Source organism: Oncorhynchus kisutch, unplaced genomic scaffold, assembly GCF_002021735.2.
Source record: "Oncorhynchus kisutch isolate 150728-3 unplaced genomic scaffold, Okis_V2 Okis01b-Okis20b_hom, whole genome shotgun sequence".
Classification (NCBI taxonomy): Eukaryota; Metazoa; Chordata; class Actinopteri; order Salmoniformes; family Salmonidae; genus Oncorhynchus; species Oncorhynchus kisutch.
In genome coordinates, this window is record NW_022261978.1 from 10,631,771 (window position 1) to 10,650,580 (window position 18,810).

The 18,810-nt window shown below is 43.6% G+C and overlaps 1 protein-coding gene and 1 non-coding gene across 2 annotated transcripts; both read right to left on the reverse strand.

Annotated features, from left to right (window-relative positions):
• Positions 1-5,350: 5,350 nt before the first annotated feature.
• Positions 5,351-5,432, reverse strand: trnal-aag (transfer RNA leucine (anticodon AAG)). The gene has a single exon. It is a non-coding gene; the product is annotated as a tRNA-Leu (tRNA).
• Positions 5,433-12,395: 6,963 nt separating this feature from the next.
• Positions 12,396-16,268, reverse strand: LOC116358840 (zinc finger protein 2 homolog). The gene is made up of 2 exons (XM_031811082.1): positions 16,130-16,268; positions 12,396-13,670 (listed from the first exon to the last, which is right to left on the reverse strand). Exons 1-2 carry the CDS (start codon positions 16,266-16,268, stop codon positions 12,616-12,618), a joined length of 1,194 nt encoding a protein of 397 aa, XP_031666942.1. The 3' UTR covers positions 12,396-12,615.
• Positions 16,269-18,810: the final 2,542 nt, after the last annotated feature.

Genomic DNA, 18,810 nt, shown 5'->3' on the forward strand with positions numbered 1-18,810 from the left:
CTTCATTGCTGCGACTTGCTTTTTTATGCTCTTCACTCCGTTGTCAGTTCAGCCTCTTTTTAACTGATCTTAGAAGCAGAAAGAATTGTAGGTGTGTTCTTCAAGGCAGCTGTCAGTGATCACGTGATCACTGCGTTTCATTTTATTTTTTTATGGCGGTTTGATCGCGGGGGGAGGTGGGGGGGAGGTGGGGGGGTCGCACTAGTAATGTCTGCAGTTTTCGGTTTGGCTATTTGTTTCAAGTGTATTAGTCTATTAAAATACGTCTCTTCGCCAAAATGCGTCGTCTCTTCGACTAGTAGTTGTTCTGAAATGTTTATTGCTTGCCTACATTTTACTCCCTCCTCTGTTTAATATAACACGCACACATTAATTATTCATTTCGGTTGCCTATCCTGACATGAAGTTTGCTCTATAGAAAGTATTTGACTCTGATGTATGCCACAGAAAGTATTTGACTCTAGTGACAAAACCACACGCCCATCTGAAGATACTACACCCCTTCTCTCTCAGGAAGGATCTGAACGTATATGTTCATAAAAAAAACAGCATTTTATTGATTACAATATAGAGCTGAATAACTGAGGGGAATCTGAGAATGCAGGGACTCGAACAGGGTGGGAGTTGAAGTAGTCAAATCTGGAGCTGACAACGGCTGGGATGTAAATGATGTGTGTTTTACCTGGGGTTATCTAACATCTGAGAACAGGCAGGCAATCCTTAGGGATGGAATGTAAATGACATGTGATCATCTGATGTAACAATGAGAACGGGCAGGCAATCCTTAGGGATGGAATGTAAATGACATGTGATCATCTGATGTAACAATGAGAACGGGCAGGCAATCCTTAGGGATGGAATGTAAATGACATGTGATCATCTGATGTAACAATGAGAACGGGCAGGCAATCCTTAGGGATGGAATGTAAATGACATGTGATCATCTGATGTAACAATGAGAACGGGCAGGCATTCCCTCGGATGAAGATCATCTCTGTGTTGCTGATTATGTGCTGTCATCCAGGTGGAAATGTCACCTGTACATCTGATGTAGGAAAAGAGATAAGTTGAGTATCCTGTGAATATGTTTATGTATATATATATATATATATTATTGTGATTTGTGGGGTGGAGGTGCTGGGGGTGTCCTATGGAGGGCTGATGGGGGGAGGGGGGGTGGAGGTGCTGAAGATGTCCTATGGAGGGCTGATGGGGATGGTGGAGGTGCTGGGGGTGTCCTATGGAGGGCTGATGGTGGGGGGGGGGGGTGCTGGGGGTGTCCTATGGAGGGCGAAGGGACCTATTGGGGAGGGCATTCTTCATGGAGTCACATTCAGTCATAGTTTTGTTTATTCTATTATTATACAGTTGCCCAGAGTACAAATGTTTAATTTATTATTGTTATTATTATTGTTATTATTACTACTGTACCCACATTCTTAAAAATTCTATCAGAAAAAGTGTTTTAAAAAATGTAGGTAAAGCCATAAGAGGGAAAAACACGATGGGATTGAGGGATGGGTAGAGGGAACAGTAGAGGGCTCGATGGGATGGGGGATTGAGGGATGGGTAGAGGGAACAGTAGAGGGCTCGATGGGATGGGGGATTGAGGGATGGGTAGAGGGAACAGTAGAGGGCTCGATGGGATGGGGGATTGAGGGATGGGTAGAGGGAACAGTAGAGGGCTCGATGGGATGGGGGATTGAGGGATGGGTAGAAGGAACAGTAGAGGGCTCGATGGGATGGGGGATTGAGGGAACAGTAGAGGGAACAGTAGAGGGAACAGTAGAGGGAACAGTAGAGGGCTCGATGGGATGGTGGATTGAGGGATGGGTAGAGGGAACAGTAGAGGGAACAGTAGAGGGAACAGTAGGGGGAACAGTAGAGGGAACAGTAGAGGGCTCGATGGGATGGGGGATTGAGGGATGGGTAGAGGGAACAGTAGAGGGCACAGTAGAGGGAACAGTAGAGGGAACAGTAGAGGGAACAGTAGTGGGAACATTAGAGGGAACAGTAGAGGGAACAGTAGAGGGAACAGTAGAGGGCTCGATGGGATGGGGGATTGAGGGAACAGTAGAGGGAACAGTAGAGGGAACAGTAGAGGGAACAGTAGAGGGAACAGTAGGGGGAACAGTAGAGGGAACAGTAGAGAGAACAGTAGAGAGAACAGTAGAGGGAACAGTAGAGGGAACAGTAGAGGGCTCGATGGGATGGGGGATTGAGGGATGGGTAGAGGGAACAGTAGAGGGAACAGTAGAGGGAACAGTAGAGGGCTCGATGGGATGGGGGATTGAGGGATGGGTAGAGGGAACAGTAGAGGGCTCTGAACTATTATTGCTGAAATAACCACTTCCTTTTGTGACTGGAGTTTAACACTTACTGTGGCACATATCAGAGGGCATGATATGTAATCAACAATGATTCTGAGGTGTGGCAGGCCTTGCAGTCCCAAGATAGCAGGGGTGGGGGGGGGGGGGGGGTCGGCAGGCAAGAAAATGTCCATGCCGAACCCACCCCCCCCCTTCTAATTTCCTTAATATTGTGGCTATAATCAAATACTTTCTGTGGCACACATCAGAGTCAAATACTTTCTACAGAACAAACTTCACTTCAGGATAGGCAACCGCAATTAATCATTAATAGGTATTAGCATGTAGGCGAGCAATAAACATTTTAGAACAACTACTAGTCGAATAAGACACGGGAGAGATGACGACTTTTGGCAAAGAGATTTATTTATAGACTAATACACTTGAAACAAATAGCCAAACCGAAAACTGCAGACATTACTAGTGAAATCAAAATTACATTAAAAAAAATTAAATGCAGCCTAACGTGATGAGAAATCTCAATGAGCAAGTAAATCGATGAAGAATTGAGTGCTTGCGCGTTTACGCGAAGGGGGATTCTGGCAGGGGGGAGCTATTCCGCACAGCACCTGTTTAACTGAAACATTGGAAATTTGCCAACATACAAATACTACTCCAGTCGTTGGTAGCCTTCTGATTTTAGGAGCTCATTTTCAAAAGTTAAGGCAGTTTCTTTGGACCCCGCAAGGTTGGAGTTTGGGCCCCGCTCTAAAATAAAATCCAATATTTCAGCCAGACAGCCATCTCACAAACCGATCGCTGTCAATCGTGTTGAAATAGTGACGTGTCTAATTGGCTACATGCCTAATTAATCGGTGATAGGGTTTCTGGGTATGTATAGCTTTTCTTTAGCTAATGAATAACGGTTTATTGGTAGGCCTCTATTTGGTCGTCATTTTCTCATGTTAGGCCTAACATTTCACGAAGCTACACATGCTGTCGCAATGCTGCAATTGTTAGACTGCTGCCTAGTGGCAATAATGCCTAATCAGCTACCAATTGATTACATGTTTTAAATAATATACAACTGTCCTGTAGAGGCTACCTGAACCTGCATGACACGGGCCCTCCTCGTGCTCTCTCTTATGGAACGCCGTTTGGGTGTTTGAAGACCCAAAGACCCAAACGGCGTTCCATACTCTCCCATCTGTTCGTAAAACCAGTCTATTAATGTTAAATAATACTGTCAGTATGCCCTCAAAACATTAGCTTACTAGGGATTGTTTCATTATTTTGTTATAATTTCATTATCATTATTTATCTCTAGCTACAATGCCCTCAGAATGTATTCATACCCCTTGACTTATTCCACATTTTGTTGTGATACAGCCTGAATTCAAAATGGATTATATATATATATTTCTTCATCTACCAATAGGTGCCCTTATTTGCGAGGCATTGGAAAACTTCCCTGGTCTTTGTGGTAGAATCTGTGTTTGAAATTCACTTCTCGACTGAGGGAACATACAGATAATTGTACAGTATATCTGGGGTACGGAGATGAGGTCGTCATGTTAAACACTATCATTGCACACAGAGTGAGTCCATGCAACTAATGATGTGAGTTGTTAATTAAAAAGCACATGTTTACTCCTGAACTTATTTAGGCCATAACAAATGGGTTGAATACTTATAAACTCAAAGACATTTCAGCTTTTCATTTCTTAATTAATTTGTTTTTAAAAAAACGTTGAAAACATGATTCCCCTTTGACATTTTGTGGTATTTTGTGGTATTGTGTGTATGCAGTGGTGTAATGTACTTCAGTAAAAAATTAAGTAGTTGTTTCTGTACTTTACTATTTATATTTTTGTCCAACTTTTAATTTTACTTCACTTACATTCATAAAGACAATAATGTACTTTTTTACTCCATACATTTTCTCTGACACCCAAAAGTACTCGTTACATTATGACAGGAAAATGGTCCAAGTCACACACTTATCAAGAGAACATCCCTGGTGATCCGTACTGCCTCTGCTCAGGCGGACTCACTAAACAGAGAACATCCCTGGTGATCCGTACTGCCTCTGCTCAGGCGGACTCACTAAACAGAGAACATCCCTGGTGATCCGTACTGCCTCTGCTCAGGCGGACTCACTAAACAGAGAACATCCCTGGTGATCCGTACTGCCTCTGCTCAGGCGGACTCACTAAACAGAGAACATCCCTGGTGATCCGTACTGCCTCTGCTCAGGCGGACTCACTAAACAGAGAACATCCCTGGTGATCCGTACTGCCTCTGCTCAGGCGGACTCACTAAACAGAGAACATCCCTGGTGATCCGTACTGCCTCTGCTCAGGCGGACTCACTAAACAGAGAACATCCCTGGTGATCCGTACTGCCTCTGCTCAGGCGGACTCACTAAACAGAGAACATCCCTGGTGATCCGTACTGCCTCTGCTCAGGCGGACTCACGTAACACAAACGCTTCATCTGTAAATTATGTCTGAGTGTTGGAGTGTGACCCTGGCAATCCGTCAATAAAAAAATACAATTGTGCCGTCTGGTTTGCTTATTAATATATTAATTTCAAATGGTTTACCCTTTTTACTTCTGATACTTAAGGACATTTGAGCAATTCCATTCACTTTCGATACTCAAGTACATTTAAAACCAGATACTTTTAGACGTTTACTCAAGTAGTATTTTACTGGGTGTCTTTCACTTTTACTTGAGTCATTTTCTATAAAGTTATCTTTACCTTTATTCAAGTATGACAATTGAGTACTTTTTCCACCACTGTGTACACCAGTGACAAAAAAATCTACATGTAATCAATTTGAAATTCAGTCATTTCTTTTCCTTTATATAACTAGTCAAGCCAAATTCTTATTTTACAAAAACCCTTGACAAACCCGGACGTCGCTGGATTAATTGTGCGACACTCTATGGGACCCAATCACAGCCTGGAATCGATCCAGTGCTCGCACTGAGATGCAGTGCCTTAGACCGCTGCGACGCTCGGGAGCCAAAATATCTGGCAGCGGCGGGATTCGAACCCGCGCCTCCGAAGAGACTGGAGCCTTAATCCAGCGCCTTAGACCGCTCGGCCACGCTACCTATACATGTGATTGGGTTAAAGATAATCTATATCCATGAAAACCGGATGTTTCCGTTTTTCTTTTAACCAACTTCGTAGAGGGTGATAGTGTTTTTATAAGAAGTGTGGTAAAAAACGACCTGAAATGATTTGTGATATTGTTTGACAGAATCCTCTTTGCGTTACCCAATGCAGCCAGCAGATGGCGAAGTGAGGAGGTCTGCTGTACGGAGAAAGAAGCTCTGGGGCTGAACATTGACTTAAAAGAGGAGGTTATCACAGTGAAAGGAGAGGAAGAAGCTTTCAGAATGAAAAAGGAGGAAGAGGAGGCTATCACATTGAAAGAAGAGGAGGATGTTACAGTGAAAGAAGAGAATTAAACTTATAGAGTGAAAGAGGAAGAGGGGATACAGGCTGTCACAGTGGAAGAGGAGGTAGAAGCTTTCAGAATGAAAAGGGAGGAAGAGGAGGCTGTTTCAGTGAAAGAGGAACCTTTTGGGGAGGAAGAGGAGGCTGTCTCAATAAAAGAGAAGGTTGAAGCCGTTCTGGGAGTGAAAGAGGAGGAGACAGAAGCTCTTATTAACACCAGTGAGTATTGTCTAAAAACAACTCAGCAGTTGGTGAACTAGGCTAAGGTGCGGTTTTATAGGGGCATTCTACTAAAGTTATGCACTCAAATATATTGTTCAGTACTGGAGGAATTGTTAAAGGGGCAATCTGTGATTGGTACATATATTTTTTTACTTTTAAATGATTGATACTTTATTGCCCGTTTAAATCTAAATGTATTTAGTTTAGTCAGCGGGTAAACATCTTTCCACACTGGGAGCTGTCTCCCAAGCTGGGCTCACTCTCTCAGAGGAAGATATCATTTTTCTGGAATGGCCAGAAAATGTGACATGTTACTCCCTATGTAAATGTGGGGTGTGAAACCTGCCAGTTCAGGTCAGCTCCGTTGAGAGAGTGGAAACAGAGAGCTGACTGATGGGGCATTAACCAACAATGCAATTCAAGAAATGGAGTTAAGAAAATATTTACAAAATAAAGGTTAGCTAGCTTAAAAATAAGCTAGCTAACCAACCAACTAGCTAGCAAATCAACTAGCTAGCTATATTTAGCCAAGCAAGTGTTATATAAATATTCATACACATAGCTCATATATGATACAGCGCTAAGCTAAACCGCCTGACTCAAGTCATCTTACGTACCCTTGCTGAAACAGGAACTAGCTCACACAGCCAGCAATAAAACTACCCCCCTAACACGATCCCCTCAGCTTGGTTGTCTCCCGACCCCAGGAAACAAAGACATTCCATCGCATGAACACATACACCCAGCCATAAAACTGACCCCCTCTGCTCTCCTGTGTCAGATTTCCTGACACACAAATGTCTCCTTGTATAAACACACATCTCACCCCCTCTACTGGTCGGGTGCTCAGAACAGGACTTTGAGGTGCATCAATGGGGCCCGCTCTGGCTAGAGCAAGGCCCGCCTCCAACCCTTTGTGACCAGTCAGAAGACCAAAACGACAAGACTCCACCTACTTTATTCTATGTATAAAAATGAATGTAACCTATGTATAAGGCCTCTTTTTCACCTGACTCCTTGCCGAGTTATATGAACTAGATCCGTGCCCGTAAAACTGCGGGACAAGATATCTTTGACTCATTAAAACTGTCTTTTGTTACAACTGAAATCCACTCTGTCCAGCGTCCGTGATTTGGTCTCAACTCTCCAATATATAAACACCAATCATAACAGAAGTTTAAATATATATAAGGCTGATGTCATCTGTGTAAACAAACAAATAAAATTAAGCACAAATAAGATAACGAACGTCATTACCTGTTATATCCAGTTAGCTAGCCAACTAGCTAGCTAGCCAGTAACAACTCAATGTTGACAATAATTTACATCTGACATTCTTCCACAAAGCACAGCTACCTCACTAAGTAAAGTTCATAGTCAACACCAAGCTTTGGGAAACTGACACACTGTTCATTTATAATACCTGCAACGGGATTTTTTTTTTTTTTTAAATACCCTTAGATATGAATTTAGAATCATTTAGATTAGATCTACAGGGCCATTTTTATTGATCTGTCAGTATTTTCATTTAGAGTTTCCTTTCATGGGTCCTACCAATTATTATTGGATTATTCACCATGGCAACCACTTGTTAATATAAAAAAACGAAATGTATTTCTCAGTTTGGCTTTTGTGGAGATCAGACTGTTTTCATTTAAAAGGGATATCTGTCATCACTCTTTGACCAGAGTGCAGTCTGGTATCCCAGACCTACCAGTCTTAGTCTTTGCTCATCGAAAGTAAGCTACTCCATACAGTCAAACTGGCTCCCCTTACGAAAAAGCACTATAGCATTCCTATAAGATTCCTATAAGAAACTGCGTTTTTTAAGATTTATTTTAAATTTTTTAAATTTCACCTTTATTTAACCAGGTAGGCCAGTTGAGAACAAGTTCTCATTTACAACTGCGACCTGGCCAAGATAAAGCATAGCAGTGCACAACAAACAACAACACAGAGTTACACATGGAATAAACAAGCATACAGTCAATAACACAATATAAGAAAAAAAATAAAGTCTATATACAGTGCGTGCAAATGGCATGAGGAGGTAAGGCAATAAATAGGCCATAGTAGCGAAGTAATTACAATTTAGCAGATTAACACTGGAGTGATAGATGAGCAGATGGTGATGTGCAAGTAGAAATACTGGTATGCAAAAGAGCAGAAAAGTAAATAAAAACAATATGGGGATGAGGTAGGCAGATTGGGTGGGCTATATACAGATGGACTATGTACAGCTGCAGCGATCGGTTAGCTGCTCAGATAGCTGATGTTTAAAGTTAGTGAGGGAAATATGTCTCCAGCTTCAGCGATTATTGCAATTCGTTCCAGTCATTGGCAGCAGAGAACTGAAAGGAAAGCATAGATTATAGATGACCTGGAGCCAGTGGGTCTGGCGACAAATATGTAGCGAGGGCCAGCCGACGAGGCAATACAGGTTGCAGTGGTGGGTGGTGTGAGGGGCTTTGGTGACAAAACGGATGGCACTGTGATAGACTGCATCCAGTTTGCTGAGTAGAGTATTGGAAGCTATTTTGTGAATGACATCGCCAAAGTCGAGGATCGGTAGGATAGTCAGTTTAACAAAGGTATGTTTGGCGGCGTGAGTGAAGGGGGCTTTGTTGCGAAATACGAAGCCGATTCTAGATTTAATTTTGGATTGGAGATGTTTAATATGAGTCTGGAAGGAGAGTTTACAGTCTAGCCAGACACCTAGGTGTTTGTAGTTGTCCCTATATTCTAAGTCAGAACCGTCCAGAGTAGTGATGCTAGTCGGGCGGGCGGGTGCGGGCAGCAAACAGTTGAAGAGCATGCATTTAGTTTTACTAGCATTTAAGAGCAGTTGGAGGCCACGGAAGGAGTGTTGTATGGCATTGAAGCTCGTTTGGAGGTTTGTTAACACAGTGTCCAAAGAAGTAGCTGCGGGGGGTGTCGAGCTGTTGGCCGGGGTTGGGGTAGCCAGGAGGAAAGCATGACCAGCCGTAGAGAAATGCTTCTTGAAATTCTCGATTATTGTGGATTTATCGGTGGTGACAGTGTTTCCTAGCCTCAGTGCAGTGAGCATGCGGGGAGGAGGTGCTCTTATTCTCCATGGACTTTAGTGTCCCACAACTTTTTGGAGTTAGAGCTGCAGGATGCAAATTTCTTTTATGAAAAAGCTAGCTTTTGTTTTCCTGACTGACTGTGTGTATTGGTTCCTGACTTCCCTGAAAAGTTGCATATCGCTGGGACTATTCAATGCTAGTGCAGTCTGCCACAGGGTGTTTTTGTGCTGGTCGAGGGCAGTCAGGTCTGGAGTGAACCAAGGGCTATATCTGTTCTTAGTTTTTTTATTTATTGAAAGGGGCATGCTTATTTAAGATGGTGAGGAAATTACTTTTAAAGAACGACCAGGCACCCTTGACTGACGGGATTTGGTCAATATCCTTCCAGGATACCCGGGCCAGGTCGATTAGAAAGGCCTGCTTGCAGAAATGTTTTAGGGAGCGTTTGACAGTGATGAGGGGTGGTTGTTTGACTGCGGACCCATAGAGGATGCAGGCAATGAGGCAGTGATCGCTGAGATCCTGATTGAAAACAGCAGAGGTGTATTTAGAGGGCAAGTTGGTCAGGATAATATCTATCAGGGTGCCCATGTTTACAGATTAAGGGTTGTACCTGGTGGGTTCCTTGATAATTTGTGTGAGATTGAGGTCATCTAGCTTAGATTGTAGGACTGCCGGGGTGTTAATTAAGCATATCCCAGTTCAGGTCACCTAACAGATCGAACGAACTCTGAAGATAGATGGGGGGCAATCAATTCACATATGGTGTCCAGGGCACAGCTGGGAGCTGAGGGGGGTCTATAACAGGCGGCAACAGTGAGAGACTTATTTCTGAAGAGATTCATTTTTAAAATTAGAAGCTCGAACTGTTTGGGCACAGACCTGGAAAGTATGACAGAATTCTGCAGACTAATTCCTCCCCCTTTGGTAGTTCGATCTTGATGGAAAATATTGTAGCTGGGTATGGAAATCTCAGAATTTTTGGTGGCCTTCCTAAGCCAGGATTCAGACACGGCAAGGACATCAGGGTTGGCGGAGTGTGCTAAAGCAGTGAGTAAAACAAACTTAGGGAGGAGGCTTCTGATGTTAACATGCATGAAACCAAGGCATTTTCGGTTACAGAAGTCAACAAATGAGAGTGCCTGGGGACACGCAAGGCCTGGGTTAGCCTCCACATCACCTGAGGAACAGAGGAGGAGTAGGATGAGGGTACGGCTAAAGGCTATAAGAAATGGTCGTCTAGTGCGTTGGGGACAGAGAATAAAAGGAGCAGATTTCTGGGCGTGGTAGAATAGATTCAGGGCATAATGTACAGACAGGTGTATGGTGGGGTGCGGGTACAGTGGAGGTAAACCCAGGCACCAAGTTTACTGTACGGGCTAGTTATGCTGGGTGAGGTCACCGCATGTGTGGGAGGTGGGACAAAGGAGGTATCTGAGGCATGTTGAGTGGGACTAGGGGCTCCGCAGTAAACTAAAACAATGATAACTATCCTAAACAACAGTGTACAAGGCATATTGAAATTTGAGAGAGACATAAAGCGAGGCATGAAGCAATCACAGGTGTTGATTGGGAGAGCTAGCTAAGACAACAACGGGTAACACGGAACCCAAACCGGCTGTGCGCGTGCACCATCGTACATACATTTTGCACCCCTACACCAAACGCGATCACGACACGCAGGTTAAATGATCAAAACAAACTCTGAACCAATTACATTAATTTGGGGACACAAGCTTGCACTTGCTAGCTAATTTGTCCTAGGATATAAACATTGAGTTGTTATTTTACCTGAAATGCATAAGGTCATCTACTCCGACAATTAATCCACACATAAAACGGCCATCCGAATCGTTTCTAGTCACCTCTCCTCCTTCCAGGCTTTTTCATATTTGACCAGCAAAACAGTTCATCTTTCAATCACCCACGTGGGTATAACCAATGAGGAGATGGAACGTTGGTACCTGCTTCTATAAACCAATGAGGAGATGGGAGAGGCAGGACTTGCAGCGCGATCTGCGTCAGAAATAGAAAGGAGTTCTATTTCAGCCCTTGGCGTCGCAGACGCTCGTTGGCGCGAGCGAGCAGTGTGGGTGCAATAATTGAATAACATGGATTTCTACATTTGTTTTGCGACGCTCGCGCACGCGACGTGTCTGGTCTGGTCAGCATGTAAGACAACAACAGCTAATCAGCTAAGACAACAACAGGTAAAATGGCGATGAATGGCCAGAGAGGGTCGGTTAACAAACAAATAAACAAAATGGAGTACCGTGATTAATGAACAGCCCAGCAGTGATCATAGGGTCCATTGAACAGCAATAGATGGAACAGGGAAGCCGCGGGGTAGTCGTTACTACGCTAGCACGCGGGAGACATGGCGTTTAAAGTTAGCAGGCCGGGGTAAGTAGAAGCGTTTGCTCCGACATCCGGCAAAGGCCGGTTGAGGGCACAGCGGATGGAGTTATGTCGGTGGATGGTACGGCGGGCGCCGTGTCGACAAAGGGTCCGGGCCAGATGGCGAAAGAAGTATTGTAGTTGTAGTAATTTCGTTTGCTAGTCGGGAGATGGGCCTGGCTTGCGGCTAACTGGTGCTAGCTTCGGAGCAGGGGCGTTAGCCACTATAGCCAATCGGTAGCAGCGATGAGCCGATGCAAATATCCAGGTCCTACGGTATGGATCCGGTGGAGTAGTGGATTGTAGCTGTGTTGGGGTAGAGTCATCGGCTGAGTAGCCGAGTGATCAGAGTAGGCCGGGAGGTCTGGCTCAGGGCTAGCTTCGGGGCTGGGTCACTCTGGTCACTCGGTGGCAGCTAGCTAGCTGTGATGATCAGGAGTAATGGTCCAGGGTTTACGGCAGGAATCCGGTGTTGTAGTGGAGGAAACAGTCCGATACTGGCAGGCTGGCAAGTATTATCCAGGCTAAAAGTGTCTGGTGCAGAAGGTAAAGGCCGCTAACAATGACTAAATAGCTAGTAGCTAATTAGCTGGTTAGCTTCTGATGGGAGTTCTAGCTATAAGGCCTAAAAAATAGCAGATCCGTATGACATTGGGTGAGGATGGTTACCGGAAGGTATATTTAATTTAAAAATGGAAAAAAGATTGAAAATAAATTAAAATATATACAAAAAAGACCAAATACAAAAGTAAACGAGAGGACGACAAACCACGTCTGCACTGCTACACCATCTTGGAATTACAAGATTACAAGAATTGTTATTAATTCAAATAAAATGCACATTAGAACATTTTAAAACAAAAAGTAGCCATTTTGTTGTATGATTTCATTCATACAATTTTGATTTCATGCGGCATAAACAAAACCACAAATTCTCAGTAAAAAAGAGACAGAACACAGCTTCTTTATTCTCTCATGTACAACGAACCTTGAAAACTACGATGACCCTACCTCTTCAAAGAGTATTTTCAATAAATCTGACCTGAACTTGTCTTTTCCTACTAGCACTGACTTCACTGAGAACTATTTAATGAAGGGAAAACGTACTTACTATGTCTGTGATGTGTGGTTGTCTCACCTAGCTACCTTAAGGTGAATTCAACAATTGTTATTCTCCCTGGATAAGAGTGTGTGAAATGTAATGGGATTTCAGTTCCCTTAATCGGGAAAAGGTCTTTCCACAATGAGAGCAGTGGTAGGGCTTCTCTCCTGTGTGTATCCTCTCATGCTCTTTTAGGTTCCATAACCGGGCAAAACTCTTCCCACACTGGGAACATTGGAAGAGCTTTTCCCCTGTGTGTGTTTTCTCGTGCTCTTTGAGATGGCATGACCGAATAAAGCTCTTTCCACACTGAGAGCAGTGGTAAGGCTTATCTCCAGAGTGAATTATCTTATGTAAATTCAGGTTCCCTAACTGGGTAAAACGCTTTCCACATTGGGAGCATTGGAAAGGCCTTTCTCCTCTGTGTGTAGAGTGAATTCTCTCGTGTATTTTCACACCCCATAACTCAGTAAAACTCTTTCCACACTGAGAGCAATGGAAGGTCTTCCTTCCTTCTTTGTGTATTCCTTGGTGCCTAATTAGGGTCCTTAACCGGGTAAAACTCTTTCCACACTGGGAACATTGGAAAGGCTTTTCTCCTGTGTGCGTCCTCTCATGTGATTTCAGGTGTGCCAACAGGGTAAAACTATTTCCACACTGGGAGCATTGAAAAGGCTTTTCTCCTGTGTGTGTCCTCTCATGCCTTTTGAGGGCCTGTGATCGTGAAAAACTCATTACACAATAGGAGCATTGGTAAGGCTTCTCTCCAGAGTGAATTCTTTCATGCATTTTCAGGCTGTCTAACCGGCTAAAACTCTTTCCACACTGGGAACATTGGAAAGGCTTTTCGCCTGTGTGTGTCCTCTCGTGCTCTTTTAGGTTGTGTAACTTGGTAAATTTCCTTCCACAGTGGGAGCAGCAGTGTCGTCCTGCTGGTTTGGCAGTCTCTAGGTCTGGTTCGCCTGAAGGACTCTTCCCTAAGTCTGGTTCCCCTGAAGGACTCTTCCCCAAGTCTGGTTCCCCTGAAGGTCTCCTCCCTGGGTCTGGTTCCCCTGAAGGCCTCTTCCCTGGGTCTATTTCCCCTGAAGGACTCTTGTCAGAGGGAGAGTCTGGTCTCTCTCCTGTCAAAGACAGAGTATTTCGTTAAACAGAGACCTGAATGAAACCGCCACATGATAAAACGTTTTCAGAACATTTCCATAATAAAACATAAAATAACATTTATGAGCAGGTTGAAAGAGACAGTTGTATGGATGCATATACATCCTTCTTTGTGTACACTTGACAGTTGAATACTTCATGTGCTAGTCATGTTGCTAGTCATGTTGCTAGTCATGTTGCTAGTCATGATGCTAGTCACGTGCTAGTCATGTTGCTAGTCATGTTGATAGTCATGTGCTAGTCGTGTTGCTAGTCATGTTGATAGTCATGATGCTAGTCACGTGCTAGTCATGTTGCTAGTCATGTTGATAGTCATGTGCTAGTCGTGTTGCTAGTCATGTTGATAGTCATGATGCTAGTCATGATGCTAGTCACGTGCTAGTCATGTTGCTAGTCATGTTGTTTGTCATGATGCTAGTCATGTTTATAGTCATGATGCTAGTCATGTCAAAAGTCATGTTGATAGTCATGTGCTAGTCATGTTGATAGTCATGTTGATAGTCATGTTGATAGTCATGTTGATAGTCATGTGCTAGTCATGTTGCTAGTCATGTTGCTAGTCATGTTGCTAGTCATGATGCTAGTCATGATGCTAGTCACGTGCTAGTCATGTTGCTAGTCATGTTGTTTGTCATGATGCTAGTCATGTTTATAGTCATGATGCTAGTCATGTCAAAAGTCATGTTGCTAGTCATGTTGACAGTCATGTTGATAGTCATGTGCTAGTCATGTTCATAGTCATGTTGATAGTCATGTTGATAGTCATGTTGCTAGTCATGTTGATAGTCATGTGCTAGTCATGTTGCTAGTCATGTTGCTAGTCATGTTGCTAGTCATGATGCTAGTCATGATGCTAGTCACGTGCTAGTCATGTTGCTAGTCATGTTGATAGTCATGTGCTAGTCGTGTTGCTAGTCATGTTGTTTGTCATGTTGCTAGTCATGTTTATAGTCATGATGCTAGTCATGTCAAAAGTCATGTTTGTCATGTTGCTAGTCATGTTGACAGTCATGTTGATAGTCATGTGCTAGACATGTTGATAGTCATGTTGATAGTCATGTTGATAGTCATGTTGCTAGTCATGATGCTAGTCACGTGCTAGTCATGTTGCTAGTCATGTTGATAGTCATGTGCTAGTCGTGTTGCTAGTCATGTTGTTTGTCATGTTGCTAGTCATGTTTATAGTCATGATGCTAGTCATGTCAAAAGTCATGTTTGTCATGTTGCTAGTCATGTTGACAGTCATGTTGATAGTCATGTGCTAGACATGTTGATAGTCATGTTGATAGTCATGTTGATAGTCATGTTGCTAGTCATGATGCTAGTCACGTGCTAGTCATGTTGCTAGTCATGTTGATAGTCATGTGCTAGTCGTGTTGCTAGTCATGTTGTTTGTCATGTTGCTAGTCATGTTTATAGTCATGATGCTAGTCATGTCAAAAGTCATGTTTGTCATGTTGCTAGTCATGTTGACAGTCATGTTGATAGTCATGTGCTAGACATGTTGATAGTCATGTTGATAGTCATGTTGCTAGTCATGATGCTAGTCACGTGCTAGTCATGTTGCTAGTCATGTTGATAGTCATGTGCTAGTCGTGTTGCTAGTCATGTTGTTTGTCATGTTGCTAGTCATGTTTATAGTCATGATGCTAGTCATGTCAAAAGTCATGTTGTTTGTCATGTTGCTAGTCATGTTGACAGTCATGTTGATAGTCATGTGCTAGTCATGTTGATAGTCATGATGCTAGTCATGTTGTTTGTCATGTTGATAGTCATGTTGCTAGTCATGTTGCTAGTCATGTTGTTTGTCATGTTGCTAGTCATGTTGCTAGTCATGTTGTTTGTCATGATGCTAGTCATGTTGCTAGTCATGTTGCTAGTCATGATGCTAGTCATGTTGCTAGTCATGTTGCTCATCATGTTGAGAGTCAGGTTGCTAGTCATGTGATAGTCATGTTGATAGTCATGTGCTAGTCATGTTGCTAGTCATGTTGCTAGTCATGATGCTAGTCATGTTGCTAGTCATGTGCTAGACATGTTGATAGTCATGCTGATAGTCATGTTGCTAGTCATGATGCTAGTCACGTGCTAGTCATGTTGCTAGTCATGTTGATAGTCATGATGCTAGTTATGTCAAGTCATGTTGCTAGTCATGTCGAAAGTCATGTTGTTTGTCATGTTGCTAGTCATGTTGACAGTCATGTTGCAGGTCATGTGCTAGTCATGTTGATAGTCATGATGCTAGTCATGTTGTTTGTCATGTTGCTAGTCATGTCGAAAGTCATGTTGCTAGTCATGTTGCTAGTCATGTTGTTTGTCATGTTGCTCATCATGTTGAGTCATGTTGCTAGTCATGTCGAAAGTCATGTTGTTTGTCATGTTGCTAGTCATGTTTACAGTCATGTTGCAGGTCATGTGCTAGTCATGTTGATAGTCAGGTTGATAGTCATGTTGATAGTCATGTTGTTAGTCATGTTGATAGTCATGTTGATAGTCATGATGCTAGTCATGTTGATAGTCATGATGATAGTCATGTTGATAGTCATGTTGATAGTCATGTTGCTAGTCATGTTGTTTGTCATGATGCTAGTCATGTTGCTAGTCATGTTGCTAGTCATGTTGCTCATCGTGTTGAGAGTCATGTTGCTAGTCATGTGCTAGTCATGATGCTAGTCATGATGCTAGTCATGTTGTTTGTCATGTTGATAGTCATGTTGCTAGTCATGTTGCTAGTCATGATGCTAGTCATGTTGCTAGTCATGTTGTTTGTCATGTTGCTCATCATGTTGAGTCAGGTTGCTAGTCATGTGATAGTCATCTGATAGTCATGTGCTAGTCATGTTGCTAGTCATGATGCTAGTCATGTTGCTAGTCATGTTGCTAGTCATGTGCTAGTCATGTTGATAGTCATGTTGAAGTCATGATGCTAGTCATGATGCTAGTCATGTTGCTAGTCATGTTGATAGTCATGTTGCTAGTCATGTTGCTAGTCATGTTGCTTGTCAAGATGCTCGTCATGTTGTTTGTCATATTGCTAGTCATGTTGTTTGTCATGTTGATAGTCATGTTGCTAGTCATGTTGCTAGTCATGATGCTAGTCATGATGCTAGTCACGTGCTAGTCATGTGCTAGTCGTGTTGCTAGTCATGTTGTTTGTCATGATGCTAGTCATGTTGATAGTCATGATGCTAGTCATGTCGAAAGTCATGTTGCTAGTCATGTCGAAAGTCATGTTGTTTGTCATGTTGCTAGTCATGTTGACAGTCATGTTGCAGGTCATGTGCTAGTCATGTTGATAGTCATGTTAATAGTCATGATGCTAGTCATGTTGCTAGTCATGTTGTTTGTCATGTTGATAGTCATGTTGATAGTCATGTTTGTCATGATGCTAGTCATGTTGCTAGTCATGTTGCTAGTCATGTTGCTAGTCATGATGCTAGTCATGTTACTAGTCATGTTGTTTGTCATGTTGCTCATGTTTTCTTCTGTATTTTCTTCTGTAGGATTTGAGTTTTGAAGAGAGCCGCAGACCGCCCAGGGGCACAGGGTGCAGAGAGAATTGGACAGGAAGACGTATCCAACAAAGACAGTTTTGAAGAGAGCCGCAGACCGCCCAGGGGCACAGGGTGCAGAGAGAATTGGACAGGAAGACGTATCCAACAAAGACAGTTTTGAAGAGAGCCGCAGACCGCCCAGGGGCACAGGGTGCAGAGAGAATTGGACAGGAAGACGTATCCAACAAAGACAGTTTTGAAGAGAGCCGCAGACCGTCCAGGGGCACAGGGTGCAGAGAGAATTGGACAGGAAGACGTATCCAACAAAGACAGTTTTGAAGAGAGCCGCAGACCGCCCAGGGGCACAGGGTGCAGAGAGAATTGGACAGGAAGACGTATCCAACAAAGACAGTTTTGAAGAGAGCCGCAGACCGCCCAGGGGCACAGGGTGCAGAGAGAATTGGACAGGAAGACGTATCCAACAAAGACAGTTTTGAAGAGAGCCGCAGACCGCCCAGGGGCACAGGGTGCAGAGAGAATTGGACAGGAAGACGTATCCAACAAAGACAGTTTTGAAGAGAGCCGCAGACCGCCCAGGGGCACAGGGTGCAGAGATAATTGGACAGGAAGACGTATCCAACAAAGACAGTTTTGAAGAGAGCCGCAGACCGCCCAGGGGCACAGGGTGCAGAGAGAATTGGACAGGAAGACGTATCCAACAAAGACAGTTTTGAAGAGAGCCGCAGACCGCCCAGGGGCACAGGGTGCAGAGAGAATTGGACAGGAAGACGTATCCAACAAAGACAGTTTTGAAGAGAGCCGCAGACCGCCCAGGGGCACAGGGTGCAGAGAGAATTGGACAGGAAGACGTATCCAACAAAGACAGTTTTGAAGAGAGCCGCAGACCGCCCAGGGGCACAGGGTGCAGAGAGAATTGGACAGGAAGACGTATCCAACAAAGACAGTTTTGAAGAGAGCCGCAGACCGCCCAGGGGCACAGGATGCAGAGAGAATTGGACAGGAAGACGTATCCAACAAAGACAGTTTTGAAGAGAGCCGCAGACCGCCCAGGGGCACAGGGTGCAGAGAGAATTGGACAGGAAGACGTATCCAACAAAGACAGTTTTGAAGAGAGCCGCAGACCGCCCAGGGGCACAGGGTGCAGAGAGAATTGGACAGGAAGACGTATCCAACAAAGACAGTTTTGAAGAGAGCCGCAGACCGCCCAGGGGCACAGGATGCAGAGAGAATTGGACAGGAAGACGTATCCAACAAAGACAGTTTTGAAGAGAGCCGCAGACCGCCCAGGGGCACAGGATGCAGAGAGAATTGGACAGGAAGACGTATCCAACAAAGCAGGATCAGTGAGTTAGTCTCACCTGGTGCTTAGGTTTCTATTTGATGTTTTTAGAAGCTTTAAAATGGTCTGATTGACTCAATAACCAAGTTTAGATTTCCTAATGAGCCAGAAATGTCATAGTTATGTCTGGTTCTTTATAAAAGTTAAGATGGCTAGTCCTTATTGATCCTGCCTTGCAGTACACCCCTCTCAATATTAACATGTACATTATGAATAAATACTGTTAGAATAGGGATTTTTTATTAT

Bases quoted from the DNA above. Each gene is read 5' to 3' on its own strand.
- LOC116358840 (XM_031811082.1), bottom strand. From the start codon at position 16,268: ATGACTATCAACATGACTATCAACATGACTATCATCATGACTATCAAC. The intron at 13,671-16,129 runs GCACATGACCTG...TGTCTTTGACAG, and splicing joins CCTGACTATCAACATGACTA to GAGAGAGACCAGACTCTCCC.